This window comes from Balaenoptera musculus, chromosome 14 (assembly GCF_009873245.2).
Source record: "Balaenoptera musculus isolate JJ_BM4_2016_0621 chromosome 14, mBalMus1.pri.v3, whole genome shotgun sequence".
NCBI classification, from domain to species: Eukaryota; Metazoa; Chordata; class Mammalia; order Artiodactyla; family Balaenopteridae; genus Balaenoptera; species Balaenoptera musculus.
The window spans coordinates 18,141,815-18,161,336 of NC_045798.1; the positions used below are offsets into that span (position 1 = coordinate 18,141,815).

General features: G+C 49.4%; 1 protein-coding gene across 3 annotated transcripts in view; it reads right to left on the bottom strand.

The window, feature by feature from the left end:
• Positions 1-19,522, bottom strand: part of SGSM1 (small G protein signaling modulator 1) — an 84,339-nt gene that overhangs the window by 32,273 nt on the left and 32,544 nt on the right. The window contains exons 6-14 of one of the 3 annotated variants that reach the window (XM_036823772.1): positions 18,758-18,825; positions 18,336-18,481; positions 18,072-18,203; positions 14,931-15,055; positions 10,221-10,288; positions 8,597-8,760; positions 8,277-8,409; positions 3,484-3,648; positions 1,475-1,613 (exon numbers count right to left, since the gene is read on the bottom strand). In XM_036823772.1, coding sequence (XP_036679667.1) covers positions 1,475-1,613; positions 3,484-3,648; positions 8,277-8,409; positions 8,597-8,760; positions 10,221-10,288; positions 14,931-15,055; positions 18,072-18,203; positions 18,336-18,481; positions 18,758-18,825 — 1,140 coding nt within the window. Of the gene's footprint in view, positions 1-1,474; positions 1,614-3,483; positions 3,649-8,276; positions 8,410-8,596; positions 8,803-10,220; positions 10,289-14,930; positions 15,056-18,071; positions 18,204-18,335; positions 18,482-18,757; positions 18,826-19,522 lie in introns of all 3 variants that reach the window. The other 2 variants (XM_036823771.1, XM_036823770.1) reach the window with 2 other exon arrangements.

The window sequence follows — 19,522 nt, forward strand, 5'->3', positions numbered from 1 at the left end:
TGGCTGAAGTCCTCCAGTTATGCACATGGAGGCATTAAACATTAAAGTCACCCTCTTTGTGCCCTCAGGCTGGTGAGGCTTGGCTTCCTCGGGTTACATAAGGACAGCATCACACTGACAGCTGCCCCACAGTGGCCTTGGCTGTCTACAAGGTGGTGAGTTCCCTATCATTACAGATATGGGAGCAGATACTATGAGAGGCACTAGGTTAGAACAGCATTTGTCAATTGTCCATGGACCATCAGCCACAGAATCACTTGGGGTTTCTCCAGCATGTGGATTCCTAGGTCCTGCACAGACCTACTCAGTCAGGATCTCCAGTAAGTGGTCCAGGAAGCAGTATGTGATCTCCAAAGTGATTCTGATGCCTACGAAAATGTGAGAATCTCTGGTCATTTCAGTGCTTCTCAAGCTTAAAAGTACACACATGATCTTGGGACCTTGTTAAATGCAGATTCAGCTTCCACAGGTCTGGGATGAAGGACAGAGAATCTGCTCAGGTGATGGTGCTGCTGGCCCAGAGACCACACCCTGAAAACCAGGAAGTACATGGCTTTATCTGATGCTGGCCCCCATTTACACGCCCATGACTGAAGACTGGACCACCCACTGGGACAGAGGCCCAGCAAGGAAAAAAGAGTTCCATTCTCCCAGGCCAGGCCAGGCCAGGCGGGGTCAATGGGAAACATGACCAGTCTCAGGAATGGGCTGACTAGTTCCAAGGAGACAAAGCCCTGTGGGCAAGGAGAGAGATGATCTGGGGATTTAACTTTATGCAATAAATTTTAAAGTGTCATTTATTGAACATCACCATGTGCCAGGTACATATGCTGGCCACTTTAAACCATTATGTGATTTGTCCTTACAACAGCTACATAACGTAAGCATTAGTATCCCCACTTGTTGGAAGAGCAAACTGAGGCATGTTTGGTTGTCATTAAGTAATATTTCCAGCTTCTGTCTTCCAGGAGCGTGGTAGGACGCACTTCCTGGTCCCTTGTTGGTGGGGCCAATGAGGTGTGAGTGAAAATGGTAAGTGCTGCACTCGGGCTGGAGCATTTAACCACTGGTTAAACCCCATCCAGAGCTCCATTTCCCTCAGTCACCGTGATTCGCAATATTCAAGATGGTGGTGGCTCCATCTGCCAGGCCCTTTAATGTGGAGAAAGCAGAGCCCCCAGCTGACCCAGGATAGACACACAGCATGAATACGCACGATGGACAATCCTTTACTGTAAAGCCACTGAGATTTTAGGATTGTTTGTTACAGCATCATAATCTTGTTTATCCTGATCGATATATGTAAGGAAGCTCCAACAGCTAGGACTTCACAAGGCTAGGATTTAACCCAGACATGGATGATTCTATAGCCTATGTTCACTCCTCTGAATTCAAGGCAAGGCAAGAAATGGGCATCTGCAAATCTTTGGTAAATCCTTCCGTTCCCTCCATCCACAGTCCAAGCCCCTCATACCTCTCATGGTTGCAGCCATTGGTTGAGCCACCATCAGCCGAGCCACTCTGTGAACAGGATGAGCAGGAAGATTTCCGTGGGCTGGGTTGCCATAGCGATGGCAGGTTGCTCACGGAGACATCCATCAGGTCCTGGGGGACTGTGGTGGGTAGAAGGGGCAGAGGAAGAGCCATGGTTAAGCCTATGTGGGTCACAGAAACCTCACCCCAAAGCAAGCAGCTCACCCCCAGACCAGCACAGGGATAGGGAAAGACCCTGAATGTCACAGCAGGAAACGGCGACCCCAAACCAGGTCCTTGAGCCCATCCGAGCCAATGAAAGCCACCACCAAGATTTCGGGCCCCCAGCAGATGGGCAGAGCCGATGAAAGCTGAAGAGACAGGAGAACAGACAGAAAGAGATCAGAGCCAAGGAAACAGGCCCAATCCCCGAGCAGGAGGCCAAGCCTCACCATGTTGTCATTCAGTTGTCCTCATAGCAGGCTGGCAGGAAGGAAGGGGAGCCTGCTGGGGACTTCTGGGGAAGGCTGATGGCCTCGAGTCCCCAGAGGTAGGTCTCATGGGGAGCTCCTGGTGGTGAGATGTAAGGAAGCCTGACTCAACAGGTGAGGCAGGGCACCCAACAGCAAGGGGACCGAGTGGAGTCCCCACTGATGAGGGTGCCTGCACTGTCCATGGTCCGGGGCCTGTAGCTGCTCTACCAAGAGAGCCTCAAATAGGTTGGCAACCCCCCAGAATCATGTGGGGGGGCATGTTAAAAAGCCATATGCCTGTATCCCACCCCTGACCTACTGAATTAAAGTCTCCTGGAGATACAGCCATCAAGTCTGTGTTTCAGAAACAGTTTTGAGGTAGCAGCCACATTGGAGAACCAAGAGGGCACAAATGATCTCCTAACTCTTGGACACTGGTGGTTCCTGATCAATTGCTCCCAAGGATATAGCACTTATAGTCTCCCTTACTGTTTTCTTTCCCAGCTCCGTGGAAAACGCAGCATCTGCAATGCTGCAGAACAAACACACCGGTGACCCAGGCACTAGAATTTCTACAGTTCATTTCCTGGCCTCTTGGTGCAAAAAAGTTGTTTTCTCTAGGACAGGGCTTGGTAAATATTTTCTGTAAAGGGCCAGGTAGAAAATATTTTAGGGTTTGCAAGCCACTATCATAACCACTTGACTCTGCTGCTGTAATGCAAAAGCAGCCAAAAACAAAAGGCAAACAAATGAGCATGGGTATGTTCTAATGAAACTTCATTTGTGGACACTATAATGTGAATTTCATATCATTTTCACATGTCACAAAATATTATTCTTCTTTTGATTTTTTTTCGATTATTTAAAAATGTAAACACCATTCTTAGTTCATGAGCTACACAGAATGAGACTGGATTTGGCTTGTGGGCCATAGTCTGCCAAACCCTGCTCTAGGAAATTAAGAGGGGTACTCATTTGCCCCATGAGCCATGCCTCCTCAAGGATGACTGGTAATACCTGGCCTCTTCCCTTGGGCTCTAAGGGGAAGGGGAGCTGTGGATCCAGCCCCCCGAGTCACCACAGGTCCATAGCTGACAGCGTCTGCCCCCAGCCACTGACAGAATAGAAAGCTGCCTACAGAATGAGGTTCTTGAGGCCACCAAAAGTGGCTTGTTGCCCTACTCCTCCCCATAGACTCACCAATGAGCTGGACAAGAAAGACCAGTAAGCCCCTGTAAAATGTTCTAGAAAAAGTCCCAGTTCTCAGCCAATCTCAGGGAAGCACTGCTCAGTTTCACGGAGATGTGGCAAGCGTGCCTCCACCCCCAGCCTCTCACACCCTGCAGACATCATCAATGGATCCCTCTGCTACAGAACCCGCAACACTCCAAGCTGCATCCTGCAGCACGGAGGTAGGACAGTGTGAGGGCATCAGTATTTCTCCTGCCTCCACCTCCCCCGGGACCAAGACTCAAATGACAACATGGCAGAGGTGGCTGGCACCCAGCCCCAGGGGTGGGGGGAGCCCAGACATTACTGGGGGGCTGCGGCTTCTGGCTTGATGTGGGGAGGGTGGTGTCCCATTTGGTTTGCGCCCACCGACTGCCCCTGGCCACCACTAACGTGGACGGTCCCGCAGGAACCACCATCCAGGCAGGGCCCATGGAGACAGGGGAAGTGCCGCCCACGGCACTGGAAGCAACTTAAGAGACAAAATAAAAAGCCCTGGTGAGATGGAAGGTCTGCAGTTGCCGGAACACTGAAAAGGCGAGAAGAACCAATTCCCTGGGGCTTGAAACCTTCCCCTGTCCTGCTCCACTTAGTTCCACAGATTGTGTTTGATTGGAGGAAGAAAGAATACTGTTACCTATAAAGTGCCTACTATGTGCTGGGTGCACATCCCCTACTATATGCAGGGGATTGCCTTATCCCTAACGACCCTGTAAGGGATGCATTTTTTTTTTTCCTATTTTGCAGAAGAGAAAACTGAGGCTCAGAATGGTGACACAACTTACTCAAAGCCTCACCAGCTAGTCACTGGCCCAGCTGGTCTTTTTGACTAAAGTCCCCCCTTCTCTTCCCACTAAGAAGAGCTGTCACTTCCCGAGCTCAAGTCCTATCATTATCCCCTTTTACAGATTAGAAGACTGAGGCACAGAGAGTTCAAGCAGCATGCCCAAGACTACTCAGCTAATAAGTGGTGGAGCCGGGATTCCAACCTAGAGGATCAGACCCCGAGATCCTATTCATACTCTCTCAGCTGTTTTCCTGCTGGCTGTTGTCTCTCCAAACCATCCTTGCCCTAGACCAGCGGTTCTCAACTGGGGTGATGTTGGCCTCCCAAGGGACACTTGGAGATGTCTGGAGACATTTTGCCATGACTTGGGAGTTAGCTGGATGTTACTAGCATCTAGTGGGTAGGGGATACTGCTCAACATCCTATATAAGACTCCTCCCTCCTCCACTCACAAACAATTATTCAGCCCAAAATGTCAACAGTGCCAAGGCTGAGAAACCCTGCACTGGGCAGGTGCTGTCCAATACAAATCCAATGTGAGGTACAAGCATAATTTAAAATTTCCTAGTAGCCACACTAAAAGGGTAAGAAGAAACAGATGAAATCAATCAACAATATGTGCTGTTTAACCCAATAAACTCCAAATGTTATCTTTTTTTGTTTTTTTTGGTCGCACGGCGTGGCACGTGGGATCTTAGTTCCCCGACCAGGGTTGACCAGGGATTGAACCCGCAGCCCCTGCAGTGGAAGTGCAGAGTCTTAACCACTGGACCGCCAGGGAAGTCCCACCAAATGTTATCATTTTCACACAGAATCAATATAAAATTATTAATGAGATATTTTACATTTTTTTTCTTGGTACAAAATCTTCAAAATCCAGTGTGCATTGTACACTTACAATTTGGACTAGCCCCATTTCAAGTGCTCAGGACCATATGCGGCTCACGCCTCCCATACCAGACAGTACAGAGACCGTCTTGGTGACAGACGGGTCTGGAAATGCCCTTCTCTGACTGTGAACCCACCTAAATGCTTGAGAACTTGTCTTTGCCTCCTCTGTGCACAAGAAGCAGGCACAGAACCAGGTGGTGGAGACAGGGGTGAGAAGACACGGAAAGGGAGTTTAGAACCATCTGTGGCCACATCTTCCCTCCCACAGGGGGAAACTCTTCTCTCTTATTATTTAAGGCAGGCATCTGTATACTTTTTCTGCAAAAGGCCAGACAGTAAATATTTTTGGCTTTGTGGGCCATGTAGTCTCTGCACCAACTATTCAACTCTGCAGCTGTGGCTTTTCAAGCAGCCACAGACCATATGTAAATGGATGGGTGTGGCCGTGTTCCAATAAAACTTTATTTACAAAAACAAGCAGTGGGCTGAATTTGGCCCACAAGAAGGGGTTTGCTCATTTCAGATTTAGGCACTTCTTCAGAAAGGACTTTACAGGTCTTACAGATGAAAATCATAACATGATTGTTTTGTAAACTCTGCGAGGCTCAGGGTCCTGAGAAAATCAACCAAGGATGGGCGTCACCATTTCCATGTGGGCTGAACCTGACCTTGAGGATGAAGGGAGTGAAACCACAATGCCCTCCCCCACCCTCCCATCAAAACAATCTGCATGGAGTGGATGTAAGACGCACAAGCTCTGGAGCCAGACCACGTGGATTCAAATGCCAGCCATGCCAAGGATTAGCTGGGCAACCCTGTACCAGTTTTTTAATCTTTCTGTGCCTCAGTTTCCTCCTTTGAACAAGGGGGGATGGTGATGACAATGGTACCTGCCTGGGAGGGCTGTGGTGAGCATTAAGTGAATTAAGACATGGAGAGAGCACAGAAGTGGGCTCGGCACACAGTGGCACTTAGTACATGAGACCCACCATTGCTCACAGGGCATCTGTCATATTAGGTGTGTGATGTATCATTGAGCTGACTTCTAGGAATATGATCCCAGGTGGGGACGACTGTTATCCCAATTCTACAGATGAGGAAATGAGGCCTGGAGAGGGCCAGTCACTTGGCCACATTGCTGTGGCAGACTTGAAAGTAGTAATGTGTTCTTTTCTCTAAACCAGCAGTTCTCATCCGGGGGCAATTTGGCCCCCAGAGGACACTTGGCAGCATCTGGAGACATTTCTGGTTGTCACAGTGTGGTGCTGGTGGTGGGGGCAGATTTACTACTTGGCACCTAGTGAGTGGAGACCAGGGATGCTGCTCAACATCCTACAGTGCATAGGACAGCCCCCAACCACGAAGGATTATTCCATCCGAAATGTCAGCGGTGCTAAGATCGAGAAGCCCTGTTCTAAATACACTGTCTTGGCTGGGGTTTCCTTGAGGGCAGACAAGGATTCAAGTGCAAGTTGGGAGATGTTCCCAAGAAGCACAGGTAGGGGAGAAGTGAAAGGACACAGGAGGGGAAGGGCGAAAAGGGTAACGAGCTGGTCACCGCATCAGTTACCATCATGGGCAGCTGGCCCTTGATCTCGTGGGGGACCTCTAGGACATGTGCAGAACACACATTTCAGAGTGTTCTCACCTGAGGGGTGAGGGAGCTGGGGCATTTATACACCAGATCCTACCGGGCATTGGCTGAGGGCTGCTCCAGGGAGGCACTGATTATAATCCACCCCACCCACCCACCAGGGCAGAAGGAACCCTGGTGGCTGGAGAAACCCTTAGGCAAAGAGACACTAAGGCTGGCAGCTGGCAGTGGAGCTGCCTGCACAGAGGGTGTGGGTGGGTGCAGCTAGCATCTGTTTCCCTGGCACATGCAGGGCCACGACAGGCTAACGTGGATATTCCCCAAATAAGTAAGACATTCAGCACCCAGCCTGGCTCCCAGCAAGAGACTACAAATTGTTTGTTGGATGAGGCCCTGTGGAGAGAGCTGCCTGGGAAGGCAGCCACAGGGCACTGGCCCCTCTGATAAATCAGCTCTCGGGGTCGGGGGGGAGGGCGGTGCGTGCGCCATGTGAGCCGTGGTCCTGCAGAGAGGCTAGGAGGACTTCAGACCCTGATACTGGGTGGCAACGGATGTGGCAATACACTTCAGGACACTCCATGGCTCTTAAAGACACGGGAACATGAGGCTTTGCTCCTAACTGAATACATGTGAAAACACAGGCTAACCCAAGCAACATAAGACCTTACCACCAAGCCTGACCACATCCCAGCTCTGACAGCAGTGGCTGTGAACTGGAGCATTAAGCAGCCTGGCACGATTAGTCCAACCTCGCCAGGGAGGGTGTCTGCTTTCAAAAGAGCCTCTCACTGCCCAGCGTGGTCACTTAAGCAAAGGGAATCTCAGAGCCATTATCCATCAAATGGGAACAGGGCTGCAGAGGGTTAAATATTTAAAATAAGGTTTATAGAAAGAGCCTGTAACTTATTATTGATTTAACAGACATCCACACAGTGCTGAACAAATGCCAGGCCTCCTTCTGAGAACTTTTCAAATATTAATTCATTTAATCGTCACCACAGCCCTCTGGTAATGATGATCTTCATAGCAACAGTTTCCATTCACTAAGCATCTATTTCATGGCAGTCACCATGCAAACTGTAGGACATATGTTATAATCTTGTGTGCCAGTGCCCAGGGCTTCCCTTCCCCTCTGCTGGCTTTTATTTATTTATGTGTTTGTTTGTTTTTATTTATGGCCGCGTTGCGCGGCTTGCTTTATCTTAGTTCCCCGACTAGGGATTGAACCCACGCCCTCAGCAGTGAAAATGCAGAGTCCTAACCACTGGACCACCAGGAAATTCCTCCCCTCTGCTGTCTTGACAACCATTTATTGAGGGCCTACTGTATGCGAGGCCTCATTCTATGGGCATTACATTGACCAGCTTATTATCTCATTGAATCCTTACAACAATATATTGAAGTAAAATAATAATAACAACATAATAGCATGTGAGTGTTCTTTCTGTGCCAAGTGCTTTATCTCATTTGATCCTCGCAAGAGTCCCATGAAATAGGTGCTATGAACATCCCCATTTTACAGATGAGGAAACCAAGGCACAGAGGGGTGAAGTGACTTGCCCAAGTTCAACCAGGATTCCAGAGCCCATATCACTGCTGCTACCCCATGCCACCTTGTGCCCATGGACATCTTTATTAGCTAAGTAGAGAGTGCTTATTTGTTTTCATTTGGGGGAAAGCAAGGCTGCCAAGATCTCAACTTCCTGATTCCTGGTCCCCCTGCTGGCCCCAGAATCCACATCTCTTGTCCTCTAGTTCCACATGGCTGAAGTCAATTTCAGGACCAGCTAACAGGTGGATCCCTGGGCCCAGGGCCAGGGCAGCTTACCGAATTCGGACTGCATGCCAGGGTAGATGATCCTGAACACATAATCTGTGGCCTCCTCATCTTCCTTGTCTGAAGACGTGGACTCGGACGAACCCTGAGGGCTTCTCTTGCGCAGTTTGGGAAATACTTTGCCCTGAAAGAACACATCCCAGCGCATGGTCCCTGGGACTCACCTGTCTCCACAACCTGCACAGCCCGAGGGTCTCTGCGGGGCGTGCAAGAGCCCACGCAGCCACATAAGGGCCCGTGGGCAAGAACAGCCAGCCACTCCCCATGGCTGACACTACCCCAGCCTCCCTGGGGCTCCCACGATCACTCACCTTCCCCCGCTGAGACCAGAGTGGCGGGTCCAGCTGCCCGTGAGGGAGCAGCCCATTCTCCAGGCATGAGAGGAACTGCAGGAGGTGACCTCCCTTGGGGAAGCGGAAGGGCGGCCTCTGGATCCCGTCCTGGCTGACCAACACCACTGTCCCACCGCTGTCCACTGCCACCGCGACCCGGCCAGAGGAGACCCAGCAGGAAGTCACTATGAGACATGGTGATGGGCCCCCTCCCAGGCATGCCCAGCCAGACCCAGCGGTCCTGCTCTAAGGCTCTGGGAAAGGCCTGGGCAGAAGGTCAGGGGCAGTTGTCACCTCCTCCGAGTCCCCCTCATCCCACCCACCAAGGTCATCAACTGGGGAACTACAGGACAAGGTCAAGAAGAAGGTGGTTGGGCTTCCCTGCTGGCGCAGTGGTTGGGAATCTGCCTGCCAATGCAGGGGACACGGGTTCGAGCCCTGGTCTGGGAAGATCCCACATGCCACGGAGCAACTGGGCCCGTGAGCCACAATTACTGAGCCTGTGCGTCTGGAGCCTGTGCTCCGAAACACGAGAGGCCGCGATGGTGAGAGGCCCGCGCACCGCGATGAAGAGTGGTCCCCACTTGCCGCAACTAGAGAAAGCCCTCTCACAGAAACGAAGACCCAACACAGTCATAACATAAATAAATAAATAAATAAAAGAACGTGAATTAAAAAAAAAAAAAAAAATTCTTTAAAAAAAAAAAGAAGAAGGTGGTTGGCTTCCCTGCATTCACCCACCAAAGGAAAAAGATACCCCCAAACACCCTATGCCCCTCAAACACACTCTACAAATTGACCTGACCTATTTTTGTATGGAGGCTTTCAGACAGACCCATTTTCAGGGCAGTAATTGACTCTTGCTAGCATGTATTAAGCATTTACTGTATACATGCATAGCACGTTAAAGGCATTGTCTTATTGTAATACTCAAAAGAGCACTATGAGGCATATCTATTACTGCCTATTTTGCATATGATAAAACTGAGGCTCAGAGAGGTTATGTAACTTGCCCAAGGTCACACAGCTGGTGAGTGGCAGGACCTGGATCTGAACCCACGTCTGTCTCATTAAATAATTTAAATCACTGTGTTTTGTGTCTTGGTGAGGTACAGATTCCTTTCTTAATAAAGCAGGATGGCCCTCTGCTTGTTCAGAATATACCTTCCTTGAGCTTTAAAGGAGAACTCTAGTTATAAATCTTTGATTTTCAGAACACTGACTTTGGAGGGACAAAAGCCTGGGTTTGAGACCAGACTGGGGAGCTTAGGAAGTATATCAATGTGCCATGCTGCTTCCTCACCTCTGAAATGGGAATGATGGAGCCTCTACCACTGGGTTGTTGCAACGATTAGATAACAAGCATGTGAATAGTGAGAACCGGGCCTGATACATGGGTTTAATGCTGAGCCCTTAACAAATGCCATTTGATCCTCACAGCAACCCCATGAATAGACGCTGTTATGGTTTCCATTTTACAGAGGGGAAACTGAGGCTCAGAGAGGTGAAGTCACTTGTCTGAGGTTGCACACGTAATAAGTGGGTGGGGCAGGCAGGGGATCCAGGAGGAACACCCAGCCCCATGCTCGCCCTCAGTCCCTACCTTGCTGGTGGCAATGCAGGTAGACAATCTCCTCCAGGCGGATGGTCATGGCATAGTCCCAGTAGACGCTGGAAGGGGAGGGAGGGTCAGGCTTGCAGGATGTCTGCCCAACTCGCCGTGGGGAAGCCCAACCCATGGGCTCCTCCACCCTCCTCACCAGGACCACCTATCCCCAACATCCATGTCCCCGTCTTCCCAGACTCTATCTTCCCTTTTTCTGGTTCCAGTATCCCAATTTTCCAAGGAATCCCCCCTACACACACATTTCTTTAACCCCAGTCCATGTGGCTAAGGCTGACCTCTCCTACCCTCCCCCACCTCGAGGACTCCAGGAATGGGCACCTGACCCTGGCTTGGCCACTCAGTATATGACACTGTTCCAGCCACTGTGATTGGTTCACAGATTGCCCCATGATGCAAGCAGAACCAATGAGACTCAATTATTGGATTTATGTTAGAAATCTCTGGGAAAGAGGTGCTCCTTTCTGCTAGGAGAGTAGTGGTAAGGATGATAGAACTCTGGAGATGTAGAGAGCCATGGCAAGAAAAAGCCTGCCTGTGAATGGAGTCAACAGTTGGGAAAGTAGAGCCAAGAGATGGAAAGAGTTCAGGTCCTCATCTGAATCCCTGGATCCAGCCATGCCTGAAGCCACTGCCCCTGGATTTTTCAGTTCATGTGAGCCAATGATTAAGGCAGTCTGAGTTTGGTTTTCTGTCACCATCATCTAAGATAAGAGTCTTGACCAACTCCAGGCCACCATGTGTCCATGTGGTTAGGACAGCCACTCAACAGCCTTAACTGCACAGGTCTCAGCAGGGTGACCTGAAGGCTTCCATGTACCTCATTTTCCTCCTCTATGAAACGGGGCTGATAATAATATCTACTGCATCGTGTTGCTGTGAGGATTAAATGGAATCACATATTTGAAGGGCTTAACACAGTGGTGATGCATGAAAAGGCACTTGGTGGACGGTCCCTGTGATGATTTACTTAAGGTTTTCCATTTCCAGCTCAATGCCTACTGCTGTCTTGAAACAGATTGCCCTTCCCCTCAGAACACAATGGACAGTGGGGGCCACAGGAGTGCACTGTTCAAGTTTCCTTCAGATCTTGCTGTGGGGAGCAGAGCTGACCAACAGCTTCAGAGGCCACCCCTGTGGATCCACCACCACATCTGTGCTAAGGTCATGCTTCGCTTGGGCTGCTCTTAGGCAGGACTGAGCACGTGGGGGTGACAGTGTAGGTCTATTCTTGTGGGCTCGGAGACTCCTCCAATGGTCAACTTTAGCCCAGGGATTCCCTACTGATCTGGCCAAATGTTCTTGGAACTGCACTGTGTCCAAGATTCTTCTTGACCAGTCTTCCTTCCTTTCCCCATCCCTTCCCAGTGATAAGACCAGCTTCTCGGTCTGCCTGCCTCCTCCTGCTCCTCACTTTTATCCTTTGCAGGTTCTTCCCCTATTACATCTCTTCTGCACATCTAATCCTGTCTTGGTGTCTGCTTCTTGGAGGACACAAACTAACGCAGGCGTCAAGGTCAGGCAGGGTTCAAATCCCACTTCTGCCACCTACATTGAGCCAGTCTTTCCCCGTCTCTGGGCCTCAGTTTCCTCTGGTGTGAAGCAAGGAAGTTGGAATATAAGCTCTCCGAGGGTCCTTCCTGCACTGGTCTATACCAGAATCAGTCTTGTCAGGATCCATGGAGTGAATGTCCTTGGACGATGGTCAAGTACACAAGTGTTTTTCCGAGTAGCAGCCTCTGCCGAGCCCCTCACAAGGTGAGTCTCAGTCAGGAGGTCCTTCCCAGGACTCCCACACCAGGCCCATCACACAGGGTTCCAATTGCCTGTTTTCTCCTCTGTCTCTCCAAGGGGTGCTGAACTCCTGGAGAGGGACTGGGTTTTTTGTTCACTTCTGCAAAATGCTTAGAGAATGTTCATAATGAATGGTAAATGCTGGATCCTGGAATGCCCAGGAAACAAGGCAACTCTCCAATTACCACCAGACACCAGCAAGGAGGATCTCTGTGGCCACAGGTCCTTTGGATCCATCTAAATTAACACCAACAAACCCCATGACCGGGATGCCTTTCCAGCTGCCAGGCTTCCTGCTAAGGGCTTTATATGCATTTTCTTATTGACTCTTCCCTGTATGTCTCTTCAGAGGTTCCATTACCACATCGCCATTTTACAGATGAACAAACTGAGGCTCAGGGAGGTGAAGTTGATTATCCAAGATCACTCAACTGGGAAGGAACAAGAGTTGAGTTTCTGTTTTTGTTTTATGTGTTCTAACGGCTTCTAGAGTAGAATTGCTGGGTCATATAGCAAGGGTATGTTATAAGAAACTTCCAAACTTGTTTGGAAAGCGGTTGGACCATCAGCAGTGTATGAGGGTTCCAGCTGTTCCACATGGCAGGGCTGAGATTTGAGCCAAGTCTGGGCTGACTCCAGAGACCAAATATCCACCTTTCTGGTGGTATTTCCCCTTGAACATCAGGAAACCCAGCTGGGGAGTTATGATCCTGGTTGTGTAAGAGGGAAGTCTGGCTGGGAAAAGAGGAAAGAGATCCTGAACCTCCTCCTCCTTATCGTCATTGTCCCTTGATCCCCAGAGGGATGCTGCAGCCCCTGGGTTCCCCCCTTTCCCATGCTAACACGCACATTTCTGACCCCTGGCTGTTTTTATTCCAGTGAGCCTCAGTTCCAGGCAAGGATAACAAGGATAGATGGGGGTTCAGAGCCCAGGGCTGGGGAAGTTCCCAACCCCATTAGCAGTGACCTTCGAAGTGCAGATTCAGCTGGAACTAAATATTGAAGCACTTATGATGTGCCTGCCCGCAGAGGAAAAGAAGAAGCAGAAACAGGCAGAAACAGAGTCCCCGATGATTTGAGCTGGAGGGAAGATGCTTGGCAACCATTTGGCCCAATGCCTTTCCCAAAACATTAACATCAAAAGTTTCCAGCCCACACAATCCTGGGCTTAGGTCCAACCAACAAACAGGGTCCTTGTGTTGTTGAAAGCTTTGATGTTTGGTGGAAGACACGTCAATGTTTAGGAACCCCTGCAGACCCTTGGGGAACCCTTCGTGTTTTGGAGAGCTCATCCTGTCCAACCCCCTCATTTGATAGGAGAGGGAAGCCGAGGCCCAGAAAGGGGGAGTGATGTACCCCAGGTCATCCAGTGAGGTGAGGACCGAGCAAGGACTTGGTCCCATCACATCCATTTATCCATTGCTTATTCGTTGTCTCCTCCAGTACAATGTAAATACAGTGTAAGCTCTGAAAAGATCGATTTTCCTCTCCTTTTACGCATCTGTTATCTCTCTTGGACCAAGCACAGTATCTAGCACACGGTAGGTACTCAGTTAACATTTGATGAATGAATCCAGGTCCCCTGACTTCCCTGCTTTGCTTCACAATTATCTGATATCTAAAGGGTGAGACAGTCGGAACACAAGTAGATACAGATTTATTATGATTTTGTAAATGCTAAGAAGGAAATTCAGGGCTCCGTGGGACCTGAACTCAGCTGGGAGGTCAGGGAAGGCCTGATATATAGAGGTTTCAGGTGAATAAGCTGATAAAAGGTTCAAGGGCAAGAGCATTTCCTCGGCTCCCACATGGCTCCTCCCAGAAGGTTTCGCCATCAGAAACTCAGGAGTCTGGCTGGAGCTGAATTACGTGGCCCAGCTGAGAACTGACGGCACCTCCCAATGACCGTCTCTGAGGACAGATGGTAACCCTTGCCCAGGAAGTGATCAGCTTAGAGAATGATATTAATCACACCAAAGCCTGGTGTTAATCGCACCGAGGCTTAACACTACACAGAATACAATGACAGTGCTCTGGTTACGGCCCTTGAACAGAGTCCTTATTTTATATATATAAATATATATATTTATACTTACAAATACGTATATATATTTATAGATGAAATCCTATAATTTCATGATGTCTGTTTGCCACTGCAGGACAATATGAAAGGCAGAGGGGATGACGGGATGGCTGTTAGGGCTGCATCGTGGGTACTTGAGTTCTATTTTTATGTTAGAAATTCCTCATAATCAAAAGTTTTGAAGAAATCAAGAACATGTACAATAATAATAGAGCCCAATGTGGACTCAGAGCAGCAAAACCCATCATTCCTCCCCCAGCAGCAGCCAGGACTCCCCCAGCTGAAATCACCGGGCTGGCGGCACCTCTGCATGGCGGCCTCCCTGTGTTTTCCCTAAACTTTCCCTAATTGCGCTGGAACACAGGGGATCGCAGGCAGGGAATCCCTGGTCCCCAGGTCTCTTTGAAGTGTGACTCCAAGGCCTTTGCTGGGTCTTATAACTCGCAGGGTATTACAGGAGATACAGACCTGGACCAGATGCTCACAAACAACACCTCTGGCCTTCCTTTTGCGTTGAGTGATGGGTAAGGTGGCAGGAGACCAGAGAGTATTTGCCATTTGCGGGCTTATGAGATCTTTGTTACGATTTCTCTCTCCGGGTGGTGTTTGCTCAGGGCGCTGCCTAATACCTATATCCTAAGATTCTTCCAGTCAGTTCCCAGATCCTCCTGAGTTACCCACAAGGCCACAGCTGCAGGGAGCCTGGACCAAGTGGCCATAACAACCAGACGGAGCAGGGGCAGACGCGGGGCACAAGGGACGGGGCACAAACATCCCTGCGCCGAGGGGAGGGGAGGCTCCCAGCACCCTACCTCTTCTCGTAGTCCAGGTCCCCCACAGACCCGTTCATCAGCTGGTTGGGCGTCCACTTCAAGGTCATGACGTCAGCTGTCTGGTGCAGGGACAGATACCCCGGCACAGCCTCCATGTCATCCCTCTGCAGAGACAGCAGGACTCAGGCCTGACCACAGTGCTGGCATCACAGTGGACATGGGCCCTGGCCCATGTGACTCAAGGACACACAACCAGAACCAAGAGGTTGGCTCATTCCCTCCATGGCCATGTCCATTTGGAAGACCCTGAACCTCCCTCCAGGTGGCCGTGCTAAGCCAACCACCACAATGGGTTTGGTTCTATAGAGTCCAGCTGTGAAAGCTGCCCACCCAACCCTTTCATGTGGCTCAGGAGGGACATGTGGGGTCGGGGGGGATCTTTAGAACCAGGAAGGGGGCTCTGTCCTTTCAATAACACCCTTTCCAAAACAGAAGGCATGTATCTGCCATCACTGTGTCCAGTCTTAAGGGAGAAAGAGACGGCAGCTGAGTTCTGTTCCAGATATTACCCAGAAGCCCCTCCCCAAATACCCTCTCCATACTCCCCGCCCAGGAGCTCCATCCTCTGCCTTCCCAATATGTCTGCAGGGCTTCTCACCTGCTCTGCTCTATCCCAAGTGGGGTTTGGCGGAGGGGGCTGTCTCCAAGCCTCACACATAAGAAGCAGCCCTCCTCCCCCCAAATTCACCCCCACAACATGTGGAGACAGACAACTAACATTTACTGAGCACCGAGGGTGGACTGAGCATGGCTCCACTCCATAAATATCTCAACCACACATGCCAGCAACCCTGGGAGGAAGCATCCTTGCCGTATTTCATCGATTCTAAGATACACAATTGTTTTTCACATTTTAGTGCACCTGAAACGGGGATGCCTCTTATAATCAGCGGCATCTTAAACTGTGACATAGTTGTCCTTGCCCGATCTGGTGCAAACTCGGTCTCGGCTGTTTATATTGTTGTCCCTTCAATGACGCTTTGTGCTATCGTTGTTACTCCACATGTGGAGTACAGGTGTTTTTTTAAAATGTCTTCGAAAAGATTAGACTGTGATCTGATTGGAAAAGTGATTATGTATGCAGGAAGGCTGGGCACAGAGCAGTGGAGTGGAGTGTGATACTGGTGAAGCAGACACATCATTCACCCTGCAGGGGTGACCACACTTCCAGACTTTCTTGCACAACAACCAAGTGCACACGCTTGCAGGAAAGGCTGTACCTCCTGTGCTCTTGATCAGAGGTGGGCAAGCTTTTTCTGTAAAGGGTCAGATAGGGAATAATTTTGGTTTTGTGAACAATACAGGTTCTGCTGCAACCACTCAACTCTGCCATGATAGCGTGAAAGCAGCCATATACAATATATAAACTAATGGGCATGGCTGTGTTCCAATAAAACTTTATTTACAAAAACAGGTGGATATATATAATAATATATATGTATGTATGTATAACTGAACCACTTTGCTGTACACCTGAAGCAAACACAACATTGTAAATCAACTAAAGTTCAATAAAAATTATAAAAAAAAAAAAAAAAGTAATAAAGTATCAGGAAGAACATAAATGGTAAAAAAAAAACACAACAAAACAGCAGGTGGAGGGCTGCATTTGGCCCACACCCTGTAATTTGTTGACCCTGTCTCTTGACGGAACAAAAAATTATATTAGATAGAAAAATAAGGGCAGTGATGACTGTGACTCAAAAAGTGATACAGAAGATCGGAATCCTGAAATGTGAAGATGTTTTGGAACTATCTTAACTAATGTATTTCAATTATATTTCCCCTTGTGTATACTTATAAGAATAATGTATGATTAAAAAAAACTATAAATAAGTCTCAAATATCTCCTTCAAAAAGTATAAAATAAAATTTCCTAGTGAGAAAACATTGCCTATAATTTAATAGCATTTTAAATTTCCTGACGGTTGTGTTAATAAATCAGGCACCTTGGGACTTCCCTGGCTGTCCAGTGGTTAAGACGCTGCACTTCCACTGCAGGGGGCGCGGGTTTGATCCCTGGTCAGGGAATTAATATCCTACATGCTGCGCAGCATGGCCAAAAAAGAAAAAATCGTGCATCTTAAATTCATGGCTTCTTACAACTGAGGAAATAGGGTCTCGTGCCCACTGAGATGCAAATACTGAGGCTCAGAAGGAGAAGTGACCTGGGGCACCCAGTGGTGGCAACTGTGAGCGCAGAGCTGGAGTGGCCAACAGCTCTCTCTCTTCCTCCTCCCGGCTGAGCCCAAACACAACGCTGATCTCGATGGTCCAGGGAGGGGACAGCAAAGGAGATATCACATGGGGGTGGGGCCTTCATGTGTCTTACTCGCCACCCACCCCTGGGGCTGCACTCAGTGCTGGGGCATAGAGGGCAACTGATAAGTGGTACAGACTCTGAATTCAGATCATAACTCTGCCCCTTACTCCCCTGTGTATGGGCCTCAGTGTTATCATCTGTGATAATACAACTTGCTTCAGATGGTTGTTGTGAGGTTTAAATGAGCTAATACAGTTAAAAACACTTAGCACAGAGCCTGACACATAGGAAGCGCTCCATAACTATTAGCTGTGAAGACTTTCATCTTGATATCCTAAGCATCTAGTGTATAGTGGGTTCAGTACAAATGAGTGAACTAAATGAGTGAGTGATTACAACAGAGAATGATAGACAGCTGGGTGGACAGAAGAATGGATAGATGAACTGGAAAACAAATGGACAAATGAAGAGATGGATTAATGATGAGTAGATGGATGGATGAATAGATGAATATAATTATGGGTGGATGGATGGAGGTAATGATGGGTAGATGAATGGATGGATGTAATGATGGGTAGATGGATGGATGAATGAACAGGTGGTTGGGTGGATATAAATACAGGGAGATGGATAAAGAAATGGTGATGGATGCATAGATAGAGGGATGGGTGAATATAGAGACTGGAAGAGAGTAGACTGGCTGGGTGGGTGGAGATTTTGACAGATGGATGAATAGATGGGTGAATGGGTGGATGGATCGATAGATGGATGAGCAACCAGGAGCCAGAGGGAACTCCTCCTCTATAACCTGGAGCCAGACCCCCAGTGCAAGAACTGGGCCCAAGACGAACTCTCACCGGCTGAACCAGAACGTTGTTCTTGCCATAGAGCAGGGTGGCCCGGGAGTTCTGGTGCAGGGACTCTACATAGTCACGGGCGGAGAGGGACGGCCGGTCATCCATGCTGCTACTCGAATGCCTTTTCTGGATCTGGCAATGTGCGGGGAGGTGGCAGATGAGGTCTGGAGTGACCACCAAGGCCCCGGTCCACTCCCCACCTCCATACCAAGTCCAGAACTCAGCCAGACTCCCTCCCAGCGCCCCACCGTCCACCCCACTCACACAGAGGGCCGGACGCTTGGTGGGCGAGTCCTGTCGCAGGTGCAAGCTGTGGATGCGGTGCCTCTGGACAAGCTCGTCGGCTGAGGGGTCCGTCCAGAAGTGATCAGAAGTCTTCATCTTGGTGTACTCCAGGGCGCAGGGCCCCACTGCGGAGCAGACAGGGGCTAGGAACCCATCTCCCTGGAAAGTCCTCCCTCCCTTCTACCACCAGACGGACCACTTATTTCACCATCTCTCCCCTCCAGGCAGCTAGCATGACCCAGGGTCCTGCTAAAGAGAAACCAGCACAAGACCCTGAAAGCAAGAGGCAGGGAGCAGTTTTGAAGGGAGAGGCTGGTGGGAGGCGAGAGAGGCCCTTAGGAGGTGCCCCCTGGAGCTGAGACCAGAGATCCAGAAGAAGCTCAGAGCACTGGACCACTTACCCAACAAAGATGCAAGGATGGGGCCATCCACGGGGTCCATCAGGAGAGCTTCCTTCTCGTAATACTTACTAGCAAGAGAGGAAAGGACATGCAGGGTTGGATGGTGAGCAGCGGAGGGCACACAATCAACTACAGCCTGATGGTTAAGAGCAGACTGGGTTCAATGCCTCTCTGGTCACCCAGTACCTCTGTGAGCCTCAGCTGTCCTATCTGTAAAATGGGGATAATAATAATATGTCTCATAAGCCTGCCAAAGGACGTTTGAGAGAGACAACAGATGTAAGGCACTTAACACAGTGCTTGGCTATAACTGCTTAATACATGGCTTATTAATAACACATTATTATTAATAACGAGAGTAACAGGGGCTTCCCTGGTGGCGCAGTGGTTGGGAGCCTGCCTGCCAATGCAGGGGACACGGGTTCGAGCCCTGGTCTGGGAAGATCCCACATGCCGTGGAGCAGCTGGGCCCGTGAGCCACAACTACTGAGCCTGTGCGTCTGGAGCCTGTGCTCCGCAACAAGAGACGCCGCGATAATGAGAGGCCCGCGCACCGCGATGAAGAGTGGCCCCCGCTTGCCGCAACTAGAGAAAGCCCTCGCACAGAAACGAAGACCCAACACAGCCATAAATAAATAAATAAATAAAAATTAAAAAACAAAAACAAAAAACTAAATGAGTAAAATACGCAAAACTAACATTGGTTTAAAAAAAAATAATGAGAGTAACAGAAAAAAATCATTAGAAGGCTGCCGAGGCCTGGCT